This window comes from Manacus candei, unplaced genomic scaffold (genome assembly GCF_025592945.1).
Source record: "Manacus candei isolate 608988 ecotype Guabito, Panama unplaced genomic scaffold, ASM2559294v1 h1tg000027l, whole genome shotgun sequence".
Lineage (NCBI taxonomy): Eukaryota > Metazoa > Chordata > Aves > Passeriformes > Pipridae > Manacus > Manacus candei.
The window spans coordinates 7,630,519-7,645,754 of NW_026138075.1; the positions used below are offsets into that span (position 1 = coordinate 7,630,519).

Consider the following 15,236-nt stretch of genomic DNA (forward strand, 5'->3'; position numbering starts at 1 on the left):
TTCCTCTTTCCTAGATAGCTATTCTGAGTATTCATAAACTAATAACAGGAAAAAGAAGAACCTCTGGTTTAATACTGTTCTTCCAAAAACCAATTAATTTCTTATTTGAACTGAGAAAGTTCAAAACCTGCAAACCTTAAAAAATGCTTTTATTGATTGCTGAGTACAGATTGTCACTATCCCTTCAAGGTTTACAGAAGGATTAAAGCCTAAACTACCAGAGAAGCAAAACTAAGAGTGATATTAACTCTGGATCTGCTGTTGAGGATTTAAAAAGACAAATGATGTCCGCAAATGGGCCTGCACTCCTCTCCCTGAAGGCTTACCTATTGTTTTCCCCTGCATTTGACTAGCAAATATAAATCAAGTGAAGAAAGAGCAAGTAGGGCACCTACAATACAATACTTTTTAGGTTTCCTACTACAAAGAGGTGAAAATAGCTAAAAGCTTAGCAAAAACTTCAAGTAATAATTTCAAAAAATGGAACATTCTTCAGCATGTCAAGTTTACCATTCCACAGAAAATTCTTTCTTCATAGAACAAATATGTAGGGTGGTTTGGGGATTTTTTTAAACTGTATATGTTACCAAAACAAAGAAAATCCTACTGAGAGTGAAAAAAAAAAACAAATGGGCAAGTTCACTTCCTTAACACCTTCTAAAGATCTATAAACAATTTAGATAGGATTTATTTTCAAAAAGAGACAAGATTTTGTATTTTATACCATATTGTAAATCTTGTGAAAATGGGGTTTTTAAAAACCTTCGAAAGCAGTTGCTTTCTCACACACGATTTCCAGATGAAACAGAATTCGCACATACACTATTAAATCATGACAAAAACCTTCTTAAATTTTGCACTGCAATGTTCAAGTTAAGTTTGCTCCCTAAAACACACAAAATGATATTTAAGAACAAAGACAAGGAAGCATTGTGTTCAATGGCACTAAGACACCTCCAAAACTTCACGCAGCCTGGCATTCTCCAATGTATAATAAGGTAAACTCAGATACACTTTTTTCATACTCAAGACTTCTCAGTGCAGTAAAACATATGTGCACATGCTAACAAATGCTGTGGGAAGCAAATTTCACTGCAAGGGGGACATACAGACTGGCAGTCCCTTAAGGTAGAAGGGAATAGGGAAGTTTGAGGGCACGCACAGAAAGCTTCCAAGAATGAACAAAGTGAAGGGCAGTTTGAAGAGGAAGTCGCACCATGCAGAGACTAATAGGACAAACCACATTCAGAACAGCACTAATGAGCTGCTGCAAACTAACACTGCAAAAACACTTAAACACTTCTCATTAGTCTGTGCTACCGACTGACACTGCAGCCCACCAGAAGGAGCGAGAGGGAAAGCTCCAGACCAGAAGCTGGAGGACCACCAAGAAGGAGGGCATGGAGTGGGTGTGGAGCAGCAGAAGGAAAACACAGAAGCCAGCATAGCTGGCAAGTCAGTCCCCTGGGAGGTTCTTGTGATGTCAAGCAGAATGATTCAGATAATAAAAAGGAAATGGTCAACAACACACACAACCATTTTGTGCGCATCACACCCAAAGGAAAAACAGATCGCAACCACCCAGGGATATTCTGTGTGAGCAGAGTCTTGGAAGGGCCACTTATTTTATAACCATTTTGTTGGTGGGGGGTAGAAAGGAGACTGAGGAAATGGAGAAAAAAAGGATTGCAATTTTCTTTTTTCTTCTTTTTTTTATTTCTCTTTTTTTAATAACAGAAAAAGTTATAATGATAACATTTCAAAAGAGGGGAAGAACACTAAAGGCAAAGGAAATGGTAATGATCATAACAGCTATTCAAGTACATATAAAGAGAATTTGTGAAAAGACAGAAAGAAGCCAGGGAAAGAAAACAAGCATAATCCTCTTGGAAAAAAACTAAGGCATTCAACAAGCTTGGGAAGAAACTAGAAAGAAAAGTTAGTACGGTAAGCTTTGAGGCAGACCTGACATTATACAGAGTCATTTTGCAGCAAAGAGAATTACACGCTCGTGCATATGGCAACAAAGTCACACAGGGACATGTGAAAAGGCTGTTCTTTACTGCTCCCATTGCAAGGGACTGTCCATGGACAAATATATATTTCACACAGGCCTTCAACTGGGGACTGCTCTCATACCTTTGACTTTAACCTGATGCTTGGTACATTCTGGGCAGGGAAGGAGGGTGAATTCCTCTGTCTGATACATTGAATAGTCTGTGCTTGCAACCACAATCCGGTCTCCAGGCTCCCAACTACTAGCATCATCCAGAAGATTCAGTATTACTCCACCTACCGCTTCGACCTGGAAGCCTGAAACTGGGACACCTAATTAAGGAAAAAAAAAGTAAACACAATATAAGATTATATTCAACTTTATATGAAACCATTCTCTAACCAAGTACATACTAATAAAATATGTATGAGATTTCACAAGCTCCAAAGCCCTCTAAACTAGAACTCTGACCTTAAACATGCCAGTGTGACATTCCTTTACAGCCTGCTTATTTATTTGATCTCAAATAAAACAAAGGGAAAAGTCAGAACTAACACCAACAGGAAAAATCTATGATTTAAAAAAAACCCACAAACTAATATCATATGGCAACAATTTGTAGGTCCAGCTACCTCTGCTTGTTTCTAGTGACATTTGCCATTTTAAACTCTGCAAATGTAATCAAGGTCCTGGAAAAAAAAGTAGAGGGACTTTTTTTTTAAGCACAACTAACAGAACAGTTTGGCAGACTAAATTACACACGTATGATATTTCATTAGCTTATGATGGATTTGCATAAGTTCAGCTGCTTTTGCTAACTCTTGAACTTAACTCTACAGCACCAGCAAGTAAAAGAGATATTTTTTAAAAAATCCACCAAAATACAAGTCTATACATTTTCATAGGGCCATAATGAACAGTAAAAGGGTAGTACCTAATGGCTTAATTACTTAACAAGTAAACACATGACTACCATAAAAAAATTCTTTTGAGGAAAACACTATATTGTTTAATAATTCTAAAACCAGAAAAAGGTAACTACCCATAAAAACCTCAGATCAAAGCTATCTTAAGTTTAAAAAATTAATAAAGGATAAAATAAGTGATAGACTTTCTAGCTTTTTACAGCACAGATTCAACTTTGTATGAGAACAGCTGCCTAAAGTTCAGCATTCAAACAGCAAGAGAAAATTGTAGAAGAATAAAACACTTCTCTTGGCTTCTATCAAGTTTTCTTTTTTAGCACTATAATCAACATCTTGAAAGCTCATATTTAAAATATACATGGCTGAAAAATTACTAAAATAAAATTTAAAAAAGCATCAGCATTTATAACACTCCTATCTCCATTTAAATATACTAAAAATTAAGATTCTTAATATGATACTGATCACATGCTCTATACAAACAGACTGAGAAAATAGGTAGCACTGAAGAACTATGTGCTCATATTTCATCCACAGCAAGCAAAAACAACTTACAGTAGCACTCAAAAATTTAAATTGCAACCAACATCTCTAGCAAAAAAAAAAAAAAAAAGGCATATATAATATTTTTCTTCTTCTCCAACTGCAGGATTTCAAAAAACACTTTCCTACCATCATTCCATTCGCTGTAAGCTCTCACAACAAACTTCTGCCCGTCCACTGTGAAAAACTCTTTCTGAGCAAGAGCTTTCCCACCAGTGCTGTGGTTTTCATAGTTTCTCACTGATTCATTACAGGAAGAATTTCCACCACCTATAACACCAACTAAAGCCCACGCTTGCCTGTGAAAATCAAAAGTAAATGTTTAAATAAAATGGCTTTTAACAAATTCTTCACAGAAAAAGGAAAAGACAAGGAGCACCAAAGTCTAAAACCCCTTTTGTCTGCTCTTCTAGATTAATTTTAAAATGCAACTTCAAAATGTAGAAGAAAATGGGCAGACCTCATTGAAAAGAAAAATTGTTTAAAATAGCTGGATGTCCTATACACAAAATGGCAAATAAAAGAGCTCTCACTGGAGAAGACTTCCATATACATTTTTAGGAAAACATTCAACAAGATACACTTTTTTCCAAAAGCAAAAATTGCTAGAGATGAGCAACAGACAAAAGCAATACAGGATCCTATTCCCAGAAAGCATTAGTAGGGTGCAGGAGGACTAGGAGCCAGTGCCAACATTCCTGCCATGGCCCGCTGCCATCAGCCAGCAGCATCCCAAAGGAGTGGCCAGGACTCCCAGGGGACCACATGTTCATCAGGCCAGGAGGGATGGACACAGCCAACAGCACCCACTGGCACTGGCTACTGTGTTGGACAGTCAATAGTTCTTGAATCTTTCAGGATGCTCAGATCCAGAAAAGGAACCACATGCTGTTACACAACCTCTGCACAAGAGATCAACAAAATGTCTGAAGGTTGAGACCTAGGGTTGTTGTTTTTCACTCCTCCCTGGCCCACCCCTCAGCTGGACACCTACTTGGCTGAGCATCAGCATAGAGCAGGGAACTGCCCTGGATGTACTTGCCCTTCTTATGGCTCTGCTCAATGCATCTAAGTTTTTGGAAATTAAAAGCAAACAACACACCACAGAAAGTTTTTACCAAGTTCAAAAAAAACAAGTCTATTTTGCTGTCCTCTGTAATGCCATAATCATGTGTACAGAGGAAGCAGTCGAGATCATCTAAAAAAGCTGGACAATTTTGCATCATTAAAGTTGAATCATTCACCCTAAATGAAAACAGTCTTAACTATCTGGACTACAGTCTGTTGCTAATGATTGTTTTAAAGGCAGATATTAAAACCACCTTTGATCCACCTGCCTTGATTTCAGTCCCCTCTTGATATTTTTGTTGATTGGGATTCATTAACATGTTCATAGGAATAGTACATATTGGGTCAGCTTTTCAGCAGCAGCAGCAAACAATCTGAATGTTTCACATATCAACATTTAAAATAAAGGTATTTCGATGCATGTTATTTTGCAGGAAGAGGTAGAAGGAGAGAGGGATGTAATGGAGTATTCACCTCCATGCTGAAATCTTCTTCACTAGCTTTACAGGTTTAACAAAACGACCCTCAGTGAGCCATCGGGGAGAGCTTCTCGCCCATCTTCCACAGCAGAACAAAACAATTTTATGTGCTTACAGAGCCTTTACTGACTACGGAAAACAGACAAGAATCAATTCAGCAGAGAAGGAAAAAAGGTTGCTTCTTCCCAGTTGCAGGCTGAAGAAGTTCCTCATTTCAGACAAACTCTGTGGAGGTCACAGGCAGAGACAAATCCCACAAATCTACACCTCTCAGGACAGGTCGGGCTGGCTGCACCACAACCTGAACAATCCAAAGCCACAGGGGGCTTTGCTGCTTTCAGAAGTGGTGCTCTACTTCAGGACATCCAGGTCTTGGCATCTCTGACCAAACTGCTTCAGAGGCAGCACTGCAAGTGCTTTCCATTCCATGACTCCACCCTTACACAGTCAGTGACATAAATGTATTCCTGACAGGAACTGAGGTCAGAACATGCCATCCTGACTGACACGCCAGCCCGCCTCTGCCAAAGCATAGGGAGGAAACTAACAGGAATCCAGATGTTAGGGCCTAGTGAGGGATAAGAATAGAACAGAAAAACTAAATGACCAATTTCCTGGAAAATACTGGAAAAAATAGAGAGGTTATACAACATTGCCTCAATGGAAGTTGAAGAACAGACTGACAGTCACTTCGTAGACTGGGTACACTTTCCCTTGTATCGACAACACAGAATCACAGAATGATTTAGGCTGGAAAATACCTCTAAGATCATCAAGTCCAACCTGTGACCAATCACCATCTTGCCAACTAGACCACGGCACTAAGTGCCATGTCCACTCATTTCCTGAACAACTCCAGGGATCCCTGAGCATCCTCCCATCTCCCTGGGCAGTCCATTCCAATGTTTAACAATCTCTTCCATGAAGAAATTCCTGCTGAATTCCTGAACCTCCCCTGGTGCAGCTTGAAATTAAGTCCTCTTGTCCTGTCACTACCTGCTTAGGAGAAGAGATCAACCCCCACTTGGCTAACAGTCTCTTTTCTGGTTGTTGTAGACAGTGGCAAGGTCTCCCCTGAGCCTCCTTTTCTCCAAGCTAAACACCCCCCTCTCCCTCAGCTGCCTCTCATATGCATTACTCTCTAGACCCTTCATCAGCTTTGTTGTCCTTCTCTGGACAAACTGCAGCACCTCGATGTCTTTCTGGTTGTGAAGGGCCCAGAACTGGACACAGAACTTGAGGTGTGACCTCCCCAGTGCTCAGTACAGAGGAACAATCACTTTCCTGGTCCTGCTGGCCACACTATTGCTGATAAAAGCCAGGATGCCATTGGCCTTCTTGGCCACCTTGGGTACATTGCTTTGTATGTCCAGAGTAGTGTGAACAATCCTCTGCAGCACAAAGCCACGTTCAAAACATGCACTGCAAAAAGCCATTTGCAACAACTAAATGAACGGCACAGCAGTTTAAGTTTCCTGCTTTAATAATTCCTGTTATACCTCTTCTACTGTCTCACCAACCAAATCCTGACCAACTGAAAAGAATGGTAAAAAGATACAGAAACACCTTGTAAGTGCACTTCAATTACAAAAAAATTCCAGAGATCAGTTCCTTTGCAGACTCAACGGAGGAGTAACGTACTTCCATTTCAACAGTGCAGGAGTATGAGTAAGATGGTATTTGATACTCGGGATTAGCATCCCTTAGAATCACAGAATGGTTTGGGTTGGTAGGGACCTTAAAAATCACTTAGTTCCATTCCTTGCTTCTCTAAAGTCAGAGGCATTAAAAGCTCCACCTAACAGCTGTTTTCCACCTGCATCTTAGAATGACAAAATAATCCTTGCTGCACCCAGTTTTAATTTCTGTAAAGAACAGTAAAAGAGAGCAATTACAAGTAATAAAGTCTGTCACACAAATATCTGTAACTATCAGGCTCTGCACTATATCACTAACTGAGTACTATTACTGCAGTACTATGCACAACACGAGAATTCTCTGAAAACTTTATGAACAGACACTGCCAAAGGTAACAAATCCCCCAAATCTGCATCTCATCTTTACTTAGCACAAAAGGTAAAATAAATTATTTACCTGTAACTTAATCCTCTGACAAACTTACTTCCCAAAAGATTTTGAATAGTCACTCTGGTTTCCTCCAGTAGATTTTTAGCAGCAGAATCTCCTACAGCAATAGCAATAATGCGACCAGGACTTCCATTTTTCAGTAAGTTCTGAAGCTTCAAGCTGTCTTCTGAAAATTCATGAGTATCAAACTTCAGCACTTCCAAAATCTCTGCTGTGTCCTGATCGATCACTCTAACATTTAGTCCTCGGGAAAAATTCTTTTTAAATGTATAAGGACCATAGGCCAGCCCTGAGAAATACAAAGTCTTTGACAGAAAAGTCCATGATAGCTTCTGGTGCCCATGCAACTCCAGTGTTCCTTCAGGGCCCACACCAATAAATTTTTCACCAAATTCTAACACATCAGCACCTTCATTTGATTTCCCATACAAAATAATAGTTGCTTTGGATTTATAGCGGCATTTCTCTGCTCCAACGTGAAGCATTCCACCATCCTTTATCAGGATAAATCGAGTTCTCAAGGTAATATTTTTAGAACCTTCTTTATCATCAGCAAAAACAAGTATACCTAAAGGAAAGAAAATATTTCTGTATGTCAAAGCAAAATTCAGATAGACTCAAAAAACTTCTGCAATAAGAACAACAGAGAAATTACAGATTTATTTTCCACACCCACAAATTGAGCTGTTATGTTCTTACATATATTTATGAATATTTGGGAAAGCAACTGCTACCAATTGTGATTTATCTTTGTAAGAATTTGCTTGGTCTATTCCTAATTATTTTCTGCCATTTTTGTAGAATTACTAATATACAAAAGGTACCAGCAGAAGACAAGCAGATCTTGTACAAAGAAGGCTACTAAACAATCTTTTTTTACTATATATCCTACAGAAAACTTTATCAGTGATGTACCGAAAAGATACTACAGTGTTCATTCATCTTTTGAATTACATACTTGACCTGGTAGCAGGCTGAAAAGTAAAAGCACAGCAACTGGTTAATAAGCTGCAATGTAAACTTTCAATATATTTTTATGTAATCACAGAAGTAAAAAATACACAGAACACTGAAGCATGGTGTTTATCCTGCTATTTCATACCTCCATCCTGTATAACTATAGAGTGTACTGTAGCATCTGAGTTCAGACGAAACAAATCCCCTTTTTTGATAAAAACTCTTTTTTCAGGATCTTTTCCAGGGCTCCAGTTTTTAAGACGAGGATTCTGATCAGGACAATTCTCTGCAATACAATGTGAAATTCAACTTTCAAAAAACAAACACCGTCACATCAATCAAGGCATCATTAGGATGAACACAAGTAAGTCAGTCAGTCACTCACAAAAGATTCTCACCTCTTTCTATGGTTACAACACTGTACCCACTGATGCCACTGTTTGTATCTGAGTAGCCAAAAAGACACATGAAAGGTAGCTAAACTCTCAAGGGTAGGAAGGCCTTCTTACACTGTATGAAACTACTGATAACCACACACTGTTGACAATAGATACTTCTGAACTCCATCTGATTTTTTTCTTATTTGCTATATCACCTGTAGTAGATGAGAAGAGGCAAGTAGGATGCACTCAGATGCAGAGTAATCACACTGAGCAATGGAAGTCTTAGGCCAGCTACCTAGGCTAACTAACATGGTTGTAAAGCATCTAGGTCCCTTCCCTATGTCAGAAAGGCTGATACCATCTTGCTTTTAAGGACGCAAATCAATTCTTTCAGTGTAGGTTTGCAGGCAAGGGATAAAAGAGGGACAAGACATCCTTATTATATTTAGTATAATACATAATTGGCTATAGCAGTTTCCTGAGAGACAAGACATTTGGATTTAAACTTATTGGTTTGTATCCCTTAGGAAGTCGGCTTAAGTATCAGGCTACAAACCACACAAGAGTAGACACACATGCAATCCTTGCTGAAACTCCACTGAAGGTCTGGCAATACACAGGCAATAACACCAAGCTACAAGGTCAGAAAAGGAGAGGCAGCAGCAGGAAGTGACAGGATTGTGTGATTTCAGATGAAGTTACAGCAATGTAGTATTTACAACACATACCTCTTTAGCATATTAAGCATCTGAGTAATGCAGCAGCACAGGCATATTCCTTGGAATATGTTACCAAAAGTCAGATTAAAAATATTTTTCATATGCAAAAGACAACTAAAAAGATGCCAAAATAAACATGTTAGCAGCTGAATTGAAAGTCACAGTCAGAATAGCCTTTGCACAATCTATCTTCTGAAGAAAAACACTCACATGTGAAGTGCAATTTCAGAGGCAGAAAGCTATTAGCGATAGTCCATTCTTGCAAAACCTAAAGAAAGCAAAACCTATCCACAAGTTTAACACAAGCCAGCCTTAGTTTTGCTGACAGAAATGTTTTTCCTTCAGTATTAACTCTCAGCTTATCAAATTCCTCCCAACTCAGGAAACCCACATATACCAAAATTTCACTACCACTGCAGAAAAATTAGCAAACTGCAGAAAGAGCAAAAGACATATAAGTAGCAGTGTAAAAAGAAAAACAAAATTAAATCTTTTGGGAGGATCCTATGAAGACAGCATTTGGAAAATGTAATTCAATAAGGGAAAGCCAAAAAGCAAGAAGTATTGCAATTAGCAAGACTGCTGAGCACTCACTGGATAAAGGCAAGTCTACTGTCTGACTCATGCAGAGTCCCTAACCTCTTTTCCCCAGATAGCACACACACAAGCGCTGTGAAGAAACACTTATTTCCTGGCTGGTAGCAAAGGGCAATGTGAGGAAACCATGAGTCAGCAACCTGATGACTTCTGCTTAGTGTGATTCACAGGAGCAGATCTAGTGACTGAATTTTTCTGTTGAGTCAGAAAGAAGAGATATAGCACAGTAACTAAAAAAAAATACAATTTTAATATCTATTGTACATTACAATCCATCAAGAATGCCATCAGAATCAGAAACGGGCACTCCTGTAATGCAAACACATGCTTCTGGGGCATGGCAAACAGATGTGCTCAGCAAGAGTATTTTGAAATTCTCCCTTAGCAATTGCAGTGGGCTGCACGGAAACACCAAATATTTAGAACTTCATCATATGTCACCTCCAAAATTACTGATTACATCTTACAGACGACAGTCATTGCCTCTACAGTTTAGGTTAAATGAAATCAGAACAGATCAGAAACCAGTAGGTAGTGATGACCTTGCCGAATTTAGTCACTCATGTTGAAAACTTTTCAAGTCAAGCCTCTCTAGTTCAGTGCATTTCTGTAAAAATGGGCCAACTCTCCTTAAGGTTTTGTTCCTTCTAATAGCGGGGGGGGAGGAAGTGAAATTTTTGCAAATCGCTGAAGAAAAATACATCACCCCACCCACAAGAAAACACCCTGACAAAAAATAAACTCTAGAACTTTCCATGAAGCCAGTATATGAAACTTGGCAGGAGAAAAGACGGCAGGAAGCAGTTCTGAAGATATAGTTAAACAGTTACTTTCTACCTGCTTAGACATCTTGTCTGGAGTTTTTAAGGCCTCTGGGAAAAAGTTATCAGTGTTATATTATGCTCAGCATAAGTTTATCACAGCTGGGCAGCTAAATTTTCTGAGGATCCTGTTTATCCTGGGCAAGCTCCAGCCCAGAGATTCAACGGCAAAGCAGAACTTTCCACTGAAAACCTCCTCAGCTTGTCATCCTGACCATGCAGCACAAACCCAGGGAAATGGGGAAGAAAATTGCATTTCCAGTGTTCTTTCTGATCTCCAGTGTTCAGGACTCTTTCAAAAAAGAGATGACAGGATGATAAAAGCAAGGAGGAAAAAAGAAACCAATTGACAGGCAGGAACAGAAATGCAGACTATCGTTTTCCCTTTGGGGAAGGTAAGCCAGAGGTTTAGGATTTACGCTCAATTACTACCAAGTGCCACATTCCCTCCACTGCCTTTTAAACAGCCATTACGAGTACTGACAGTATGCATTTCCAATTAGCCCTGAGGAAGAACACACCTAACTGGAACTGATGTCATTCACTGCAGTACTGCATGTGCTTGTGTTGGAGCTAAGCGTAATAACATTTCAACTTGTTGGAGAACTGGGAAGTTGCTCCAACAACCATATGTCAATCAGACTTTCCTTGGTGCTTATAGGAGTTTCTCTTGTGTCAGGATTTCATAGTATCACAGAATGGGTAAGACTGGAAGGGCCCACAGTGGATCATCTGGTCCAATCTACCTGCTCAAGTGGGGCCATCCCAGAGCTCACAGCACAGGGTTGTATCCAGACGGTTCTTGAATACCTCCAGTGAGGGAGACTCCACAGCCTCTCTGGGCAACCTGTTTCAGCACATGGTCACCTACACAGCAGAGAATTTCTTTCTCATATTAAGGTGGAATGTCCTGTGCATCAGTTTCTGTCCATTAACTTTTGTCCTATTGCTCAGCACCACTGAGAAGAGTCTGACTTCACCTCAAAGTACTTCACAGAGTCAACTGGGTGAGGCATCCTTCAGTCCTCTGTGAATGTGTCTGTAACCAAAGTACTTACTTGCATATGTACCCGTTACCAGTGATCCAGATCACAACACAGGAATAACCTTCTGTTTACTACTCCCTAAGGTTTTGTTGCTTTCCTTCATTATTATTAAGAATACTCAGTAACTTCACCCAAGAAGGTATCTCAGCAAGCTACCACCAAGAGCAGTCCAGATGGATATGTGCATTCATTCTGTACTGTCATCTGAAATCTTCAACTGATTATCTGACTTGTTCAGCCTGTGTTGCGTTGACTTTGGAAACTGCATCTTATTAATTACTATGCCAAAAGCTAGTGAGAAGTCTGTTATTACAAGAGTCAACAGTTTAAATTCAAAATCCTCTTTAGCTTTTAGAAACCTGACTTCTGCCTTAAAAATACCCTAAAAATTCAAACAAAACAACCAAAACAACCTATGCTCCAAACTATACTACCAACATTTAGCAACTAGCAACTGCACTTCACAGCAGCTCCTAGGAGTAACTGGCCAGAGTGATGTACACTGTGTGATCAGCAGTTAATCACATCACCTGTTCATGCTTTACAGACACTGACACATCTCAGAGATTCTCCAAATTCCACAAAAGTTGCTCAGTTTTCCAAAATGAGCTGAAAAAAAAATAAATCAAGACTAATAGATCAAAAAAGGGCCCTGCCCAATTTGTGTATAAACAGAGCAAACATGTACAGTTGGTATAGGTTCTCCCAGATTTTTAAATGTTTTTACTTGAATGCTTTTTTACTATCTTCTTCAGTTACTGCTTACACAGATAAGGACTTCATTTTGTCTACAATTTAGGAACCTACGAGACAGCTTCTGCAGACAAAAATAATTATGCTTCTAAAACATTCATGCTTTTTCCCCTCAACCAGTAATATTTATTTACTGCTATGCCTGTTTCACTTAAGTAAATCAAATCATGCATAATAAAAACGACACTGATAACATAAAAAGGAGTTGATCTTTGCCCCAAACACTGCCTCCTTCAATGTTAAAATTGCACTAAGTGTCCTATTTTTGCACTTAACTTTCAACACTAATCCTGATGCTGAATTATTGAGTTATGATCACAGGTAGTATAACTTCTAGGATGATTTTGTTTGCAAAAGAACTTACCATCTGGAGCATATTTTGAAGCTATTCCCAAAAAAATCCCCAGTGCAACAAAAAGTGAAAGGCTAGAAATGGCAAAGCAAATAAGAGTATTTTTATGCCTGTTGGCTTCTGCCTGTCGGCGGTGCTGCTCCACTGGTAGGGACGGAAGTCTTGTCCGGGCTTCTTGTCTGGCCGAGGTAAATTCAGCAGCAGCATGGCTCTGTGAGGGTGGTGGGGGACGGAGAGGAGCAATTCTCCCTGGGATGTACCCCGAAGACCTGTGACTGCTCCCGTTCTGAGGCCGGAGGAACGCAGGGGAGCTCCCCCTGGCATCAGTGTCTTGCATGTTATAAAGTCACTGGAACACACACACACACACATATAGGGAAAAGACAAGAGACAGGCTTTCAGAGCACACATCAAAATACATAAAAGAAAAAAAGAAATAACGACAGGCAACTTTAAGCCACATTTCTTAAGAAGAACAGCCACTGAAGCTGTGGCTATTTACGAAGTATCAGCCACTCAGTTGTTACTGGGCGCTTGACACGGTATAAAAGCATGGAACAATAGCACATGTGTCTTCAACAAAATTAAGCTCAAAAGCATCTGGTGTGGGAACCCAGTAAAGCACAGACCATTTCTTCATAGTTCCAGTAGGTATTTTTCAGAGTGTTTTCACAGTTAACTTGTATTCTGCAATTAAGAAATAAGCTGAACAATGAGAAAGCTAGCAACCCCTGCTTCCCCACAGTTATGTAAAGAATGCCTAAATGTATTTCTTCTGTGCACAGGAGCTGAACAAAATCCTCACTGTTTTCCTTCATGAAAAAGAAGCTGAAAGAGACAAGTCTTCCTTCCACACCGGAAGCAGTAAAATGCATTTAAATATACAAAATACAAAATACTATTTTATGTTTATTCATGCTGACACAACTTAGTCAACACTCTTAATGAGCTGAGGCATACAGGGCCCACAAACTTTACTTACAGTAGGATTTAACTGCTAGTAAATGTGCCTCAGGAACAGTCCTATAAGAGAGCCATCTGCATCTCATTCAGCAAACCCTGTGGTTTTCCTCACTGCTGAGATACTTGAGTTTGGTCACAAAGCCTGGAAGCAACATGTCTCCTCCATATCAACGTACCTATCACCCAGAAGCGAGTGCTGCATTTATTTCAGTTACTAGTACTGCTTCCACCTTTATTCTGAAGCACTCAAAGAGGAATGATTACCAATGCCATCACTATCTGGCCCATCCTCACCACCAGTTCTAACCCATCATGCTTTTCTGCTTTAAGAGACACAAACCTGCATTTGGCTGTTTTCTCAGGTTTTCCAGTCAACAGTGTTGTAGAGTACTCACAAAGCTGGCATGATTTTTTTTTCTCATTACTATTAACATTTCTTATGGATAGAACTTTTTGAGAAGGCTGCTCAAGTTTCAGTTAACTGAAACATAACTTTTTAAACTAAACCCTGAAGGGGATTTAGGCATAAGTCATGTGTATCAAATAGCAACGTGAATCAGGAAAATAAAAACTACTAATAATGGAAGAGCATAAAGATCCTCTTTCTCTTCCATTAAAAAAGGGTTACTCTGAAGTGTCAGGCACGCTGATGAAGAAGAAATGTGACAACTGTAATCTTATTCTGAGAAGTAGCAAAGGAGCCTTTTGTCTCTCATGGTGCAAAATCTCATACTTCACAGTTTCAAGGCAAAAGAGCTGTTACTATTGAACAGGCTGGATAATTCTTTCAGGGAAGACAATGCATCTCCAGATGTATACACAATGACAATCAACGCACTGAAACATTAACTGGAGTAGCTATCCCAAAGTGCAAAAATTATTCCAAGTCCTCCAGTGCGGTGCAGTGTTTCTTGCACCTGTTCGTTACAGCAAATTGATTTTCAACACTCTCCTTTCTGTTCTTTGAGAAACTATTTCCCAAACATAATCTTCTCTTCCCAGACTTAACTGCCCAATGTGTTATGAGTAGTGGAACAGTTTGCTTTCATCACATGTGCTTTTACACTCAACTTGTCATCTCTCAGTAGTGAAAATTCAATCATTTCTATGTTCTAGAAGCGGTGTTAAAAGCTAAGCAGAGAAGGAGCTTTTCAACTAATTCAAAGACAGTCTAGCTGAAACAAATACTGGACTAACTTGTTGATTAAAAGTTTTAAGAAATCTGATCCCACATTAAGATTTATTTTATTTTATGATTTGAAACCCTTACTCCTTAAACTTAAAAAGTTTTCAGTTATGGCATTTATCTGTGACACTGACAAAATAACTACAGAGTTCATTATAGCATGACACAAGGAGTTAACGAGTTTGTTAATTACTCAGCTATATCATCTAAATTCAGATTTGCCATGCAAAACTTAGTTTTACAAAATAATTTTACCACAATTTTGCCTATCAAGGTCACAAAGTACTGCCAGACTCCTAAAGAAAAAAAAAATCATTCCTTACAACAGACATTGAAAACACTTGTGTCATATTTCAAGC

The 15,236-nt window shown here is 39.1% G+C and overlaps 1 protein-coding gene across 3 annotated transcripts in view; it reads right to left on the bottom strand.

The window, feature by feature from the left end:
- CEMIP2 (cell migration inducing hyaluronidase 2) overlaps nt 1–15,236 on the bottom strand; it is a 51,010-nt gene that overhangs the window by 25,578 nt on the left and 10,196 nt on the right. For all 3 annotated transcript variants that reach the window (XM_051789335.1, XM_051789334.1, XM_051789336.1), the window contains exons 2-6: nt 12,741–13,077; nt 8,203–8,343; nt 7,107–7,668; nt 3,595–3,764; nt 2,140–2,328 (exon numbers count right to left, since the gene is read on the bottom strand). In XM_051789335.1, coding sequence (XP_051645295.1) covers nt 2,140–2,328; nt 3,595–3,764; nt 7,107–7,668; nt 8,203–8,343; nt 12,741–13,065 — 1,387 coding nt within the window. In that variant the 5' untranslated portion in view covers nt 13,066–13,077. The remainder of the gene's footprint in view (nt 1–2,139; nt 2,329–3,594; nt 3,765–7,106; nt 7,669–8,202; nt 8,344–12,740; nt 13,078–15,236) is intronic.